General features: G+C 41.7%; 3 protein-coding genes across 5 annotated transcripts; all 3 read left to right on the top strand.

Moving 5' to 3' along the window:
* The first annotated feature begins 21 nt into the window (after nucleotides 1-21).
* LOC149615498 (piwi-like protein 1) lies at nucleotides 22-2,166 on the top strand. The gene is made up of 4 exons (XM_089857634.1): nucleotides 22-170; nucleotides 316-467; nucleotides 534-1,119; nucleotides 1,238-2,166. Exons 1-4 carry the CDS (start codon nucleotides 22-24, stop codon nucleotides 1,500-1,502), a joined length of 1,152 nt encoding a protein of 383 aa, XP_089713760.1. The 3' UTR covers nucleotides 1,503-2,166.
* Nucleotides 2,167-2,948: 782 nt separating this feature from the next.
* On the top strand, nucleotides 2,949-4,625 carry LOC149615497 (uncharacterized). Of its 2 annotated transcripts, none has more exons than XM_089856589.1 (3): nucleotides 2,949-3,084; nucleotides 3,167-3,575; nucleotides 4,547-4,625. In XM_089856589.1, the coding sequence occupies exon 2, from the start codon at nucleotides 3,176-3,178 to the stop codon at nucleotides 3,560-3,562; it is 387 nt and encodes a 128-aa protein (XP_089712715.1). In that variant the 5' UTR covers nucleotides 2,949-3,084; nucleotides 3,167-3,175; the 3' UTR covers nucleotides 3,563-3,575; nucleotides 4,547-4,625. The 2 variants fall into 2 exon arrangements, with proteins under 2 accessions (XP_089712715.1, XP_089712716.1); XM_089856590.1 differs by having other exon boundaries at nucleotides 2,950-3,084; nucleotides 3,167-3,571; nucleotides 4,547-4,622.
* Nucleotides 4,626-5,516: 891 nt separating this feature from the next.
* On the top strand, nucleotides 5,517-12,740 carry LOC149615496 (uncharacterized). Of its 2 annotated transcripts, none has more exons than XM_089856691.1 (2): nucleotides 5,517-5,664; nucleotides 9,349-12,740. In XM_089856691.1, exon 2 carries the CDS (start codon nucleotides 10,731-10,733, stop codon nucleotides 12,738-12,740), a length of 2,010 nt encoding a protein of 669 aa, XP_089712817.1. In that variant the 5' UTR covers nucleotides 5,517-5,664; nucleotides 9,349-10,730. The 2 variants fall into 2 exon arrangements, with proteins under 2 accessions (XP_089712817.1, XP_089712818.1); XM_089856692.1 differs by having other exon boundaries at nucleotides 5,519-5,664; nucleotides 9,439-12,740.
* The last annotated feature ends 1,697 nt before the right edge of the window (nucleotides 12,741-14,437 follow it).

The following is a 14,437-nucleotide window of genomic DNA, read 5'->3' as shown; positions in this document are numbered from 1 at the left end:
GACAGGGATTTTGGCAAGGACATGAGGAGTAAGCCCATGCATAATCCTCGTCATATGGACAAGTTCGCCATGATTTCCACTCAACGCGATCGTCCTAATTGCGAGGAGTTGTACGAGACGTTCAAGAGGGTTTGCGGACCCATGAAGATGAATGTCGCCGCTCCAAAAATGTAATTTAATTGATTTTTAATTAATTAATAGTACTTAATTTTTAATTTGTAGTATTCGCGTCGCGTCTGCAAAAACTTTTATCTTATACTTTTAATTGTAATTAATAATTAATTAATAATAAAATTTAATTTTTAATTATTTTAGTATGAGCGTCAGTGACGACAGAACTACGTCATTCCTCAACGCTATCAAAGACGCGATTAAAATGGGCGCCACCCTTATCGTGGCCATTGTGCCAAATAACAAAGCGGATCGTTATGACGCCATCAAGAAACTTTGTTGCATCGAATGCCCTGGTCATTATTTAATTTAATTAAGTTAATTAAATTAACCTCGTCAATTATTAACCATTTTTTTAACAGTTCCTTCTCAAGTCGTCGTAAGCCGAACATTATCGAAGAAACAAATGTTGATGTCAGTGGCGACTAAAATCGCCATTCAGATTAATTGCAAGTTAGGAGGGGAGGCTTGGGCCCTGACCATTCCTTTGAAACAAAGGACCATGATTTTGGGCATTGATACTTACCACGATTCCTCGGTAAAAGGGAGATCGGTCGGCGGACTCGTTGCTTCCATGAATGAACTATTCACCTGTTGGGCGAGTCGAGTGGCTTTCCATAATAATCGGGAGGAATTGTCCTCCCAGTTGAGGGCCAATTTCGTCATCTTGCTTAAGAAGTACCATGGAATTAATAAGGATACGCCTGATTTGATTATCGTTTATCGCGACGGACTTTCCGATGGAGAGTTGGAGTATGCCAAGGAGTATGAGGTGAAACAGTTGCTGGCTGCTTATGCCGATGTTACCGGAGGGAACAAAGTTCCTAGATTCGCTTTTGTCGTCGTGAATAAGAGGATTAGTACGCGTTTCTTTACCAATGGAAGGGGACAATATGATAATCCGCCGCCTGGGACTATTGTTGATACCGAAGTGACCAAACCGGAGCGGTAATTATTATTTTTCATCATTTCTTCATTAATTAGCGGGTTCATACAAACAGGGAAAACCTTTCTTGTTATTGCTTTGAACTTAATTGGTGGTTTTGTTTTAATTCTTCTGTTTTAGATATGATTTCTACCTGATCTCACAAAGCATTCGTCAGGGTACTGTCTCTCCGACACTCTTCAATGTTATTGAGGATACAACTGGTTTGAAACCTGATCACATGCAGAGAATCGCTTACAAGTTGACCCACATGTACGTCAATTGGCAAGGAACCATCAGAGTCCCCGCTCCTTGTCAATACGCTCATAAATTGGCTTTCTTAGTCGGCCAATCCTTGCACAGAGAACCCGCTGATATTCTCTGTAACCAGTTGTTTTTCCTTTAAAGGACGACCAAAAAAAAACAATCGATGGTATTGTCAGATAAGTACTGCTACTTAACTGTCAGTTAAGTACCATCCTCATTTCCCCTTTTTTATTTTTTAAATGAAGAAAAAAGTTCTTTCTTCGATAATTTTTCCGTTTAAAATGTTCCTATTTCCAATTTATTAACGTAAGGTAAAAATCGGGTGTTTTTTTGTTTTCGGTTTAAAACTTAAGTCAAAATATTGAGTCACTGACTTCCCTTTCCCTCCCTGATTTTTTTACAATTACATTTTGATACTTTAAAAAAAAAAAAAAAAAAACTCATTTTTGAACGAGTCTCCTTCTCCGATACTTCAGTATTATTTTCGGTTATTTTTCTATAAACATTCCAAATATGGTCATATGATCTTAATTTTGTTTTTCAGTTTTATTTAGTGATTTTTTTATGTTCCTGTGCATGTTAATAAGACTTAACACATTAAACTCAAAATATTAAGTGCCTTAAAAGTTAAAACACACACCAAAAGAGTGCCAACTACGAACTTGTCGAAATCAAAAACTACCTCGTGTATTATTATTGTTGCCAAATACTGAAGTTGTTGTTCGGAGTTTTTTCTTCGATAATAAAATTTTGTTTGTGTTTATTGTAAAAACTTTAGTAAAGGTTAAAAGTTTCATGAAAAATCCGATTTCTTAATTAAAAATTAGGCCTAATATCCTCGTGGGTTAATGACAAAGGCTTAGCGAATAGTTAAACAGAAACTGTTCATATTTATATGGGTTAATGACAAAGGCTTAGCTAATATTGTATGTTTTAATATAATATATAGTTTAAATCACAGAATAGAATAGGCTTAATGAAATCTATTATTCGGTCATTCAACAGCTGTAATTAATTAGTCTTTTATTCTAATTAGTAGATAATTAGTTCGTAGCCAATATCCGCGCGAAATTATGAAATTCGGAACAAAATCTTAATATTTTAATATAATTTACATTACATTACAGAATAGGCTTAACCGTATCCGTCATTATATCATTCTACACAGCTGAGACTAATTATTCTATTACTCTAATTAGTTAATTAGTTTCTACTTTGAAGCCAATATCCGCTCGGAATTATGAATCTTAACTAATATAATAAATAATTTACAGATTAGGCTTAAGCTTAACCATATTTATTATTTTATTATTCTACATTTGTAATTAATTAAGACTCATACTCTTAATTTAGTAGTTAATTAGTTTCTATATTGTAGCAAATATCCGCGTCTAATATTTTAATATAATATTTACATTATAGTCGGAATAGGCTTGTCTATAAATAATGGGAGTTAACTTTTGACTTATCTTATCTCGCTATTGTATACAATGTTTCAAGTCTTTAACTTTATAGCCAATAAGATAAAAGTTTATCGCTTCCGGCTATAAGATATGTCCATGATTCTAGTTATAGTTTGCGACTAGTACTCAGTCCAAACCGGACCTATCCCGGCCCTCCGCCATTTTAATTTATAACGTGGGACGCATGGGATAGACGTACCACGTCAGTTATACCAACTTACCACCAATAAATCTATTATTTATAGTTTTATAATCTTCGTAAGTTAATTAAAATGAAATTTGATCATAATATAATTTATTAAATTAAGCTTATAAGCTGTAATTGCTTTTAATTTTTTAGAGTTAAAGTATGGATAACAATCCTCCACCGGCGGCGGCGGTTCCGGGACGCGCTCGAGCGAGGGCAAGAGGTCAGCCTCCAGCCGAACCAGCTCGTAGACCCACTGATGTCCCCGTTATGGCACAAGTACCTGTTCCACAAGCGGTTGTTGCGGCTGCACAACCCTTAATTACATCAGGCTCAGGGAGAGCTTTACACAGGGGCGGAGGAGCGCAATCTGTACGACCCGCCGAAGCGTCCTTAGAAGCTGGAATGCAACAAATCTCTTTAGGAGACCGATCTATTGGTCGCGGGGCAATGCGGGTACGACCAGCCGCTATGGCTGAAGCGAATCTCAGTCCAAATATAAGATATCAACGGAGGAACCATCGTCTAGCCATTGGGTCCAGTCATTAGTGGCACACAGTAAGTTTGTAAGGCAAGAACGGCGGGGGAGGAAACCATGCTGGGCTGGGGTGAAGAAGGAGGTACGATCGAGGAAGGATTTTAACTGTTCATGGACCAAGTGTTCACATATTTTGGAAACTTGGTTAAGGGAACTAATGGGGCGATAATTGGATGGGTCTGTTCTGGAGCCCTTTTTGTGTATGGGGGTCAAATTGGCTTCTTTCCACACCGTAGGAACACGACTCGTGTAAAAAGAATTCGTAATAAGGAGATAAGTGGGAAGGGACAACGTGGACACGAGTTGCCGCAAAAGGTTTGGATGGATACCGTCGGAACCCGGGGATTTGCAAATATTCAATTGGGAGAAGAGTCGCGGAATGTCGCAAGGGTCACACACGAAAGAGTTGAGGGTTTGAGGAGGGGCAATAGGTATTGGGGGGGACCGGTAAGCTAGGGCAGGCTAAGGACTGAACTGTAGAGGCAAAATAGTCGTTAAGAACGGTAGCAGCTTCGGGAACTGTGGTTGTGCGAGAACCATCAGGATAAGTTAGTTGGAGGAGTTTGAAGTGACATTTGCGGAAGCTATTTATTTGGGAGTAGAAGGACTTAGGGTTTTTATGAATAAGCCGTACAAGTGAGTTCTCGTAACGACGCCGTTCATTGCGATAATGTGTAGTGTGCGCGTTGCGAGCCGCACAATAGTCGCCACGAAGTTTTATCAATGTGGATGAGGAGGCTGCACGTTTCTTTGCATTGCGTAAACGAAGCCAGGCCTTGGCTTTGTAAGAGCGACTTAAGTGGGTGCGCTGAGCTACCGAGACAGTTACACGTGGTTTTTGAATATAAATTAGGCTTAGCCATTTTCATTTATTTATGGGTTAGATTTCAGGGTATGTGGTTTTGAAAAACGTTTATTGTTTTAGAATCTTACCTTTACAGTGAATATTGTTTTTTTATTTGAATATATATTGTTATGTTTGTACCTTTATGTAGTTGCGGTTTTTAAAAGAGGCGCCAAATTCCTGGAGTTTTCATTGGTTGGTTAGTTTTACCCAAAATCGCTGGTAAAAGATGGATTTATAAAATGTTTTTAGGCTTAAAAAATCATTATTTTTATAAATTAAACGTTCATCTGAGCAATTTGGGTGAAAATAAAAATAAATAGTTATTTTAACTGATAAATGACGTATATAATTTTTAAAATACGCGGTTGAGAATGAGCGGGAAATATCCACCAATCAACTGTTTGGTTGTGTTTTCAGTACTGCGCGCGCATCACGAGACAACTGTTTCCCGGGGAGGGGGCGTGATCTCACCCGTTTCGGTTACACGTGACACTGTCAGTGATCCCGCGCTGGCTAGCTTTATCAAAGAGAGTATAGGCCGGGAGTGTGGCGCACTCCTGTAAGCCAGGCTTCTGGGCGGCAAAGTTTGAGGGAATACGACACATGTCGGCGATCCTACCCTATAGGTGCCGACTGTCCCGTGTCCGCCGGAGGTGACTTACCCCAATTCCACCTTCCGTCACCTCCCAAGTAAACCTCATTTCCTTCCCTGTTTACACACATACGACCTAGCGGCCCCCGTCAGTGTTGGGCCGCGTAGGGTCTCACGCTCACTTCTTCCTGGTGCTCAAGGCCTCACGGCTAAGCACTAGTGTACGTTGGTGGACAAAAAAAAAAAAAAAAAAAAAAAAAGAGAGTATAGGGGAGGAGTGGAAAGAGGGGCAAAACTTGTCTCGCTTTTCTACCGCGCATCTTCAATGCGCAGTACCGAGGCATTTCCGTTTGAGACATTAAATGGTATCGTAGGTGGCGCTATTGAGCCGGAAACTCCCTCGTACCGCTAGCCTTGCCGCTAGTATAATTTAAGCGAGACATAACTATTTACGCTTGTGGAGCGGGGGAGCTTCCACTCCTCCCTTATATTCTCTGTGGCTTTATAAAGAGAAGACACTGACGCCGTGCCCGTAGAGTAAGAGTAACGTCGTAAACGCGGCAGAGTCGAGATAAGAAGAACAAAGAAGTAAAGAACGGATTCAACTGTACGCGTTAAGTCGTGTCGAATATTTTCGGCTTCCATTTCTTAGATAACGAATAAAAACGTTGAAGGTATGTAATTATTAAGTTATATAAGATTTCTGACAACGAATAGTGAAGCCAGTTAGGTTTAGGACTTAGCTCCACGTGGTCTATTGTCAGAATTACTCGGTTCCAGCTTCGGTTGTCACCAGCGTAAAGCTAAGCCTAGGTTAGTGCGTACTGACATTAGACAAAGGAAATTCTCATTTTACGGATTTTAGATCGTGCACCTTGAGGTTTCTTTTGTCCCTTGTCAGCACTTACAAAGCTTCGTTTTTATAGTCCTACCTTTGCGCGTACTGACAACGGAGTATAATCCTACAGCGTTAAAACAAATTTCCTCACGCGGCTTATTCTTTATTCATGGTTTTAACTCTAACTCAAACTCAAACTGGAACTAGAACTGTTTGAACTTAGCTCTAACTCTAACTCAAACTGGAACTAGAACTGTTTGAATTTAGCTCAAACTCTAACTCTAACTCAAACTGGAACTAGAACTGTTTGAATTTAGCTCAAACTCTAACTCTAACTCAAACTGGAACTAGAACTGTTTGAATTTAGCTCTAACTCTAACTCAAACTGGAACTAGAACTGTTTGAATTTAGCTCAAACTCTAACTCAAACTGGAACTAGAACTGTTTGAACTTAGCTCTAACTCTAACTCAAACTCAAACTGGAACTAGAACTGTTTGAACTTAGCTCTAACTCTAACTCAAACTGGAACTAGAACTGTTTGAACTTAGCTCTAACTCTAACTCAAACTGGAACTAGAACTGTTTGAACTTAGCTCTAACTCTAACTCTAACTCAAACTGGAACTAGAACTGTTTGAACTTAGCTCTAACTCTAACTCAAACTGGAACTAGAACTGTTTGAACTTAGCTCTAACTCTAACTCTAACTCAAACTGGAACTAGAACTGTTTGAACTTAGCTCTAACTCTAACTCTAACTCTAACTCAAACTGGAACTAGAACTGTTTGAACTTAGCTCTAACTCAAACTCAAACTGGAACTAGAACTGTTTGAATTTAGCTCAAACTCTAACTCTAACTCAAACTGGAACTAGAACTGTTTGAATTTAGCTCAAACTCTAACTCTAACTCAAACTGGAACTAGAACTGTTTGAATTTAGCTCAAACTCTAACTCTAACTCAAACTGGAACTAGAACTGTTTGAACTTAGCTCTAACTCTAACTCTAACTCAAACTGGAACTAGAACTGTTTGAACTTAGCTCTAACTCTAACTCTAACTCAAACTGGAACTAGAACTGTTTGAACTTAGCTCTAACTCTAACTTTAACTCAAACTGGAACTAGAACTGTTTGAACTTAGCTCTAACTCTAACTCTAACTCAAACTGGAACTAGAACTGTTTGAACTTAGCTCTAACTCTAACTCTAACTCAAACTGGAACTAGAACTGTTTGAACTTAGCTCTAACTCTAACTCAAACTGGAACTAGAACTGTTTGAATTTAGCTCAAACTCTAACTCTAACTCAAACTGGAACTAGAACTGTTTGAATTTAGCTCAAACTCTAACTCTAACTCAAACTGGAACTAGAACTGTTTGAATTTAGCTCAAACTCTAACTCTAACTCAAACTGGAACTAGAACTGTTTGAATTTAGCTCAAACTCTAACTCTAACTCAAACTGGAACTAGAACTGTTTGAACTTAGCTCTAACTCTAACTCAAACTGGAACTAGAACTGTTTGAACTTAGCTCTAACTCTAACTCTAACTCAAACTGGAACTAGAACTGTTTGAACTTAGCTCTAACTCTAACTCTAACTCTAACTCAAACTGGAACTAGAACTGTTTGAACTTAGCTCTAACTCAAACTCAAACTGGAACTAGAACTGTTTGAATTTAGCTCAAACTCTAACTCTAACTCAAACTGGAACTAGAACTGTTTGAATTTAGCTCAAACTCTAACTCTAACTCAAACTGGAACTAGAACTGTTTGAATTTAGCTCAAACTCTAACTCTAACTCAAACTGGAACTAGAACTGTTTGAACTTAGCTCTAACTCTAACTCTAACTCAAACTGGAACTAGAACTGTTTGAACTTAGCTCCAACTCTAACTCTAACTCAAACTGGAACTAGAACTGTTTGAACTTAGCTCCAACTCTAACTCTAACTCAAACTGGAACTAGAACTGTTTGAACTTAGCTCTAACTCTAACTCTAACTCAAACTGGAACTAGAACTGTTTGAACTTAGCTCTAACTCTAACTTTAACTCAAACTGGAACTAGAACTGTTTGAACTTAGCTCTAACTCTAACTCTAACTCAAACTGGAACTAGAACTGTTTGAACTTAGCTCTAACTCTAACTCTAACTCAAACTGGAACTAGAACTGTTTGAACTTAGCTCTAACTCTAACTCAAACTGGAACTAGAACTGTTTGAATTTAGCTCAAACTCTAACTCTAACTCAAACTGGAACTAGAACTGTTTGAATTTAGCTCAAACTCTAACTCTAACTCAAACTGGAACTAGAACTGTTTGAATTTAGCTCAAACTCTAACTCTAACTCAAACTGGAACTAGAACTGTTTGAACTTAGCTCTAACTCTAACTCAAACTGGAACTAGAACTGTTTGAACTTAGCTCTAACTCTAACTCTAACTCAAACTGGAACTAGAACTGTTTGAACTTAGCTCTAACTCTAACTCTAACTCTAACTCAAACTGGAACTAGAACTGTTTGAACTTAGCTCTAACTCAAACTCAAACTGGAACTAGAACTGTTTGAATTTAGCTCAAACTCTAACTCTAACTCAAACTGGAACTAGAACTGTTTGAATTTAGCTCAAACTCTAACTCTAACTCAAACTGGAACTAGAACTGTTTGAATTTAGCTCAAACTCTAACTCTAACTCAAACTGGAACTAGAACTGTTTGAACTTAGCTCTAACTCTAACTCTAACTCAAACTGGAACTAGAACTGTTTGAACTTAGCTCTAACTCTAACTCAAACTGGAACTAGAACTGTTTGAATTTAGCTCAAACTCTAACTCTAATTCAAACTGGAACTAGAACTGTTTGAATTTAGCTCAAACTCTAACTCTAACTCAAACTGGAACTAGAACTGTTTGAATTTAGCTCAAACTCTAACTCTAACTCAAACTGGAACTAGAACTGTTTGAACTTAGCTCAAACTCTAACTCAAACTCAAACTGGAACTAGAACTGTCTGAACTTAGCTCAAACTCTAACTCAAACTCAAACTGGAAATAGAACTGTTTGAACTTAGCTCTAACTCTAACTCAAACTCAAACTGGAAATAGAACTGTTTGAACTTAACTCTAACTCAAACTCCAACTGGAAATAGAACTGTTTGAACTTAACTCTAACTCAAACTCAAACTGGAAATAGAACTGTTTGAACTTAGCTCTAACTCTAACTCAAACTGGAACTAGAACTGTTTGAACTTAGCTCTAACTCTAACTCAAACTGGAACTAGAACTGTTTGAACTTAGCTCTAACTCTAACTCTAACTCAAACTGGAACTAGAACTGTTTGAATTTAGCTCAAACTCTAACTCAAACTGGAACTAGAACTAGAACTGTTTGAACTTGGCTCTAACTCAAACTGAAACTAGAACTTAATTTATTTTGAACTATTTAATTAATCAATAAATTAATTTGTTTTAAGAAGTTTAAAATTAATTTAATTTATGTAGATTTGTTTTATTTTTTTTTTTTTTTCAACAAAAGGCTTGTAAGGTAACAGGGTTCATACAAACCTGGAAAACTCAGGGAAATAAAAAGTTGACTAAAACTTAGTCAAAACTCGGGAATTTTTAGTAAAATTCGGGGAACCAGCCAGACGTCCAACGGACGTTATCGCAATTACCACTCCGGCCAGCCAATTCCCGGCGGTAGTTCGCCCCCCTGTTGCCCAACCCCCTCAACCTGCGGGGGCTGGACGCGCCCTCCATCGAGGAGGTGTGACGTCAGAAGCTAGATTAGATGGGGCCGCCGCCGCCGCCTCGGTACAAGCCATAACCACTGGTATGGAGGCAGTTACAGTTGGCCAACCGGGTGGACGTGGCGCCATGAGAGGACGCCCACCCGCCAAGGACGAGGTTCATTGCCGACCCCCGAGCTGCGTTGATAAAAGGGGAACCGATCTACTAACCAAGTACGCCAAAGTCACGTCCGCCTGTAACGGGGAGCCCGTTACTAGGGATCACCGCCAGATGGAGGAACCTAAAGTAACACCAGGGATCCCCGCTAGACGGCGCCCATTCCCGGAGAACTGTACCTTGGACCTGTCGTCTGCTCGAGCCCCGGATTGGCTGATCCCCGGAGGCCCGAGGGAATATAATCAAACGTAGCCCGGGAATCTGGGCAGTTGGAGGGTGACCGGTATCGAGATCATTTAATACTTTTGTTATATTAAATTAACTTTATTTACTTGTTTAAAGATTATCTAACGGAATTGTAATGTATATTAATGTTAACTAACGGACTGTAAATATAAATTAACCGGGTTTCTATAGTAATAAATATATATTGAATTGTGATAAATTACGTAGTCGTGTGTTTTCTGGACTCAGTGACAGCGCGCGATTACAATTGGTGCCCCGAGTGAGGACATAACTTTTTTGAATTTCGCGCCTTTATTTCCCGGATTTTGTGTTTAATACGGACTTGCGTTTAATACGGACGTCTTTTCACCGAGTGAACTTTTTGGGATACTACTGGACTTACGGGCTGATGTGCATCTTAGTGTGTTCCTTCTGCACAACGTGGGATTAGAACACCCTACAGTGAGCCCCTGATCCGGCCTGGGGGGATCTTTGAGGGTGTTCCGCAGACATCAGGAACACTCTACCAGCACGGACACCCAGGACTCTACGAATGATAAGTCAATCTTTCCGGTAAGGCGATGGATTTAATTCTTACTTAAGGACGATTTTTGGATAAACGGACAGTGATTCCGTTAACTATTTACCCTAAGCCTCGGTCACTATTATTACGGGCTGAGTCATTGCGCTTAGGTTTAGCTTATCTCCAGGGCCGCCAACTTGGGCCTTGGACCTTTTGTCCGTTAAATTTTTCATTTAAGTGGCCTTTATCTTTCGGTATCCAACATGGGGCTTTATTTTATTTGGGATCAAATCATTCTCCCTTATTTTATCCCATTTGCGGTCACGGTGACTTTAGGATATGCGGGCTATTTAATATGCCGGGAAATTGGTGTAACCGTGGGATATGACCGACATACCCCATTACATGGATTTAATATACCCCCACCTCGTCAAGGTATCAAGCCCCAGCTGCCAATTGGCAATATTAAACAGACTGGGCCTCCCATAACCCTAACATTAAATCCTGGCGCTGGGTGTCAGGTGCAAGCGCGTCCCGGCTCTTCTGACCTAATGGACCGGTTCCTCAAGGATTGTGAGTTAGAATATAAGGGCCTTAATGGCTCAGGACCTCCCCATAGGGCAACTTCCAGTATATTATCCAGGTCTGGTAGCGTCTTACGACCTTCCGAGTTAGATGCTGTCGATATTCAACAACGTAAAGCCTGGCAAAACTGGGCTAGGATTGAAGCCGAAAGAACTCGGGCTCGCGTAGGTCATTTTCGGGAAAACCTAGGGACGGGTGAGCTACATCGGGAGCCACCGCGGGGAATTACCCCTTTATCCCCTTTAAGGGCACCCCCTCCAAATATCCCGGTACTGAGAACCTCGTCGCCCTTGCATCAGAGACAGGTATTAGCCTCTGCCCCCCCTCTTCCCTTCGTCCAGCCAGGAGCTGTCAATCAACCCCCCTTTGCAACACCAGGGAATAAGGGTGCCTTATCTAATATTCCGGCTAGGTCTAGAAATCGTAACTTTCCGGGGGAAGCTCCTCGTATGGTAACATCTGGTAATAGCTCGGGTAGGGGCCCTGTTCTCCGACCTCCGCATGTCCCAGTGGTCAACCCACCTCGAACACCACCTCCAGTAACTCGTAGGACGATGGGGACCAATCCCTCACCCCCTGCTACGCCAGCTCTACATATTCCGGGGGTCAATCCACCTCGAACACCACCTCCGATAACTCGTAGGACGATGGGGACCAATCCCTCACCCCCTGCTACGCCAGCTCAACATATTCCGGGGGTCAATCTACCTCAAACACCACCTCGAGTAACGTATAGATCTATGGGGGTTAATCCATCACCCCCTGCCGTCCTTGCTCAGCAGGTTCCGGTGGGCAATCAGCCACTAACGCCGCCCCGAGTAACTCACAGAGTGGCTGGAACTACTACACCCCCGCCGGTGAACCAAACTACCCCGGTGCAGATAGTGGCCGCCCCAGCCAGTGGCACGCGTTATAACTCGGTTTTAGGACCAGCCATTATGTTACCTAGTTTTTCGGGTCGGGAGGATCCCAAAGAGTATTTATGTCAAATGGAAATGTTTATTCAGTATCATAGGTTTACCGTTCAGGACATAGCATTATTTATACCCTTGTCTTTAAAGGGGGATGCCCTTAGCTGGTGGAAAAATCTTAGCCGCCATGCTAGTCGCCCCGGGGATTGGGGATATTTCGTTCAACAATTCACCCAAGAATATTTGTCCTCCCGAAGAGACAGGGAAATTAGGATCTCCCTCTATAATTTAAAACAGGGTATGGGTGAAGACCTACATTCATTTCGTAGACGAGTCATGCAGTTGAACGAGACCTTGTTGGAGCCGATTTCAGAACGTGAATTAGTCGAGGTTTTAACTACCAATGTTTTACCAGAAATCACCTTGCTGTTGCCGGTAGGTTTATGCCGTACCATGACCCAAGTGCAGCAAGAGTTTAGCCGTATCCAGAGTGGTTTAGACCGAAGGTATGCCCAGGGTGGAACAGGGGGATATCCTTCAAGTCCTGGCCCAAGGGTGCGTTTTTCCGGTCCTACTGGGACCACGGGCAGTAATACCGGACAGACGAGTGGCCCGAATAGACCACAACTATCCCAGGCTTGCTATCGGTGTGGTAGTTTTGGCCATCTCCGTCGGGATTGTCCTAGACCGGCGGGTACCCCACCTCGGCCAGTCAATTTACCAGCGCTACCACCTGCTGCCCCGCAAGGTCCGGCACCAGGTCAGGGAAACGCTTAGGACACATCCTGGAGGGGTCTCAGGATGTGCGCCGGAACCCACAAGACCCTCTTTATATGAACTCAGTCAGGGGGGATAGTATCAATGATAGTCGACTTAAGGGTATAGTTATCCAGATCGCGTGCAAACCATGTATTGCCTTTCTTGATAGTGGGGCGGATCATAGTATTGTCGCCTGGGATTTTTTACACAAACTGGGAGTCATTTCGTTGGTGGTTCCTCAGTCAAAGATGGTCAAGGGTGTACAGAGGGGCGTCACCACGACTTCCGTGGGTTATATTGATTTGGAGATAGATTTGGGGAGGCAAATGGGAACAATACCGGTACGCTTTCATGTTTTGAAAGATATAGAATTCCCAATTATCCTGGGAATGGACCTATTGGACGAGCTGCGAGCTAGCATCGACCATGAGCGTAATGAATTCCGGTATTGTGGATATACTCTTCCCCTCATTTATTTACGAGATCATGCGGCCGGGTTCGCCCAAAACCAAGAACTTGACACAGGGACAGTGGATGTGACCCAGTTAAACATGGGTACTCTAACGGAACGCGAAGTGGGGGACTTAATAAAAATCTGTCAAGAATTTTCATCTCTGTTTTCCGGTCGTCCAGGTAGAACTCACCTATTGCGACACCGTATTAAGTTAAAACCAGGAACTGTCCCTATTCATCGCCAACCATATAACCATAGCCGGGTGGCCAATGAAGAAATAAACACTCAGGTCAAGGACTTGTTGCAACAGGGGTTAATCAGGCCTTCGGATAGTCCGTGGGCGTCCCCTACTATAGTGGTGGGTAAGAAAAATACCACAGAGAAACGAATGTGTATCGATGTTACCCTATTGAATAGTGTTACGATAGATGATCCATACCCGGTACCACGTATAGAAGACATCATAGATTCTATGGGGAAGCCCAAATATATCACTAAGCTTGATCTAAAGTCCGGTTACTGGCAGGTAGAGATGCACCCGGATGATATCGAGAAAACGGCATTTGTCACACGGGAGGGAAAATTTGAATGGCTCGTAATGCCATTCGGGTTAAAGAACGCCCCGTCTACATTTTCTCGGTTAATGAATAAAGTTTTGAAATATGCGAGACGTTTTGGGGTCGGTGTATACCTGGATGACATTGTCATCGCTAATACTAGCTGGGAGGAACACCTGGAAGCTCTACGGTATGTGTTTTCACAGCTGAAACACGCCGGTTTAACACTTAATTTGCGAAAATCTAGTTTTGGAGTTTCTAAAGTTGCGGTCCTCGGCTACATTGTAAGCGCGCAAGGTGTCCAAATTGACCCGGAGAAAGTAGAGGTCATTAGGAATTTTCCCAGACCACGAACCATGAAACAGGTTTCATCCTTCTTGGGAATGTGTGGGTTTCACTCCCGGTTTATCCCTCACTTTGCCGATCTTACGGCCCCACTTAATCGTCTAAAACGTAAACACCAGCGATGGCGGTGGGGAGATGATGAGGAGAAATCTTATCAGGGTTTAAAGCAGGCTATAGCGGAAGCAGCTATGCTGCAGGCCCCAACCCCAGGGGGGAAGTTTATTGTTACCACGGATGCTAGTGGTATCGGAATTGGGGGTATGTTGACCCAGATCCAGGGGGATGTTGAGGTACCTCTTGCATATACCAGTCGCCTTTTACGACCTACTGAATTAAAATATAGTACCCCGGAACAGGAG

Source organism: Phalangium opilio, unplaced genomic scaffold (genome assembly GCF_054372755.1).
Source record: "Phalangium opilio isolate 3A_F unplaced genomic scaffold, DU_Popi_V2 ptg000217l_1, whole genome shotgun sequence".
Classification (NCBI taxonomy): Eukaryota; Metazoa; Arthropoda; class Arachnida; order Opiliones; family Phalangiidae; genus Phalangium; species Phalangium opilio.
Note: the sequence above shows the minus strand (reverse complement) of the source record. Positions and strands in the feature narration are given on the sequence as shown.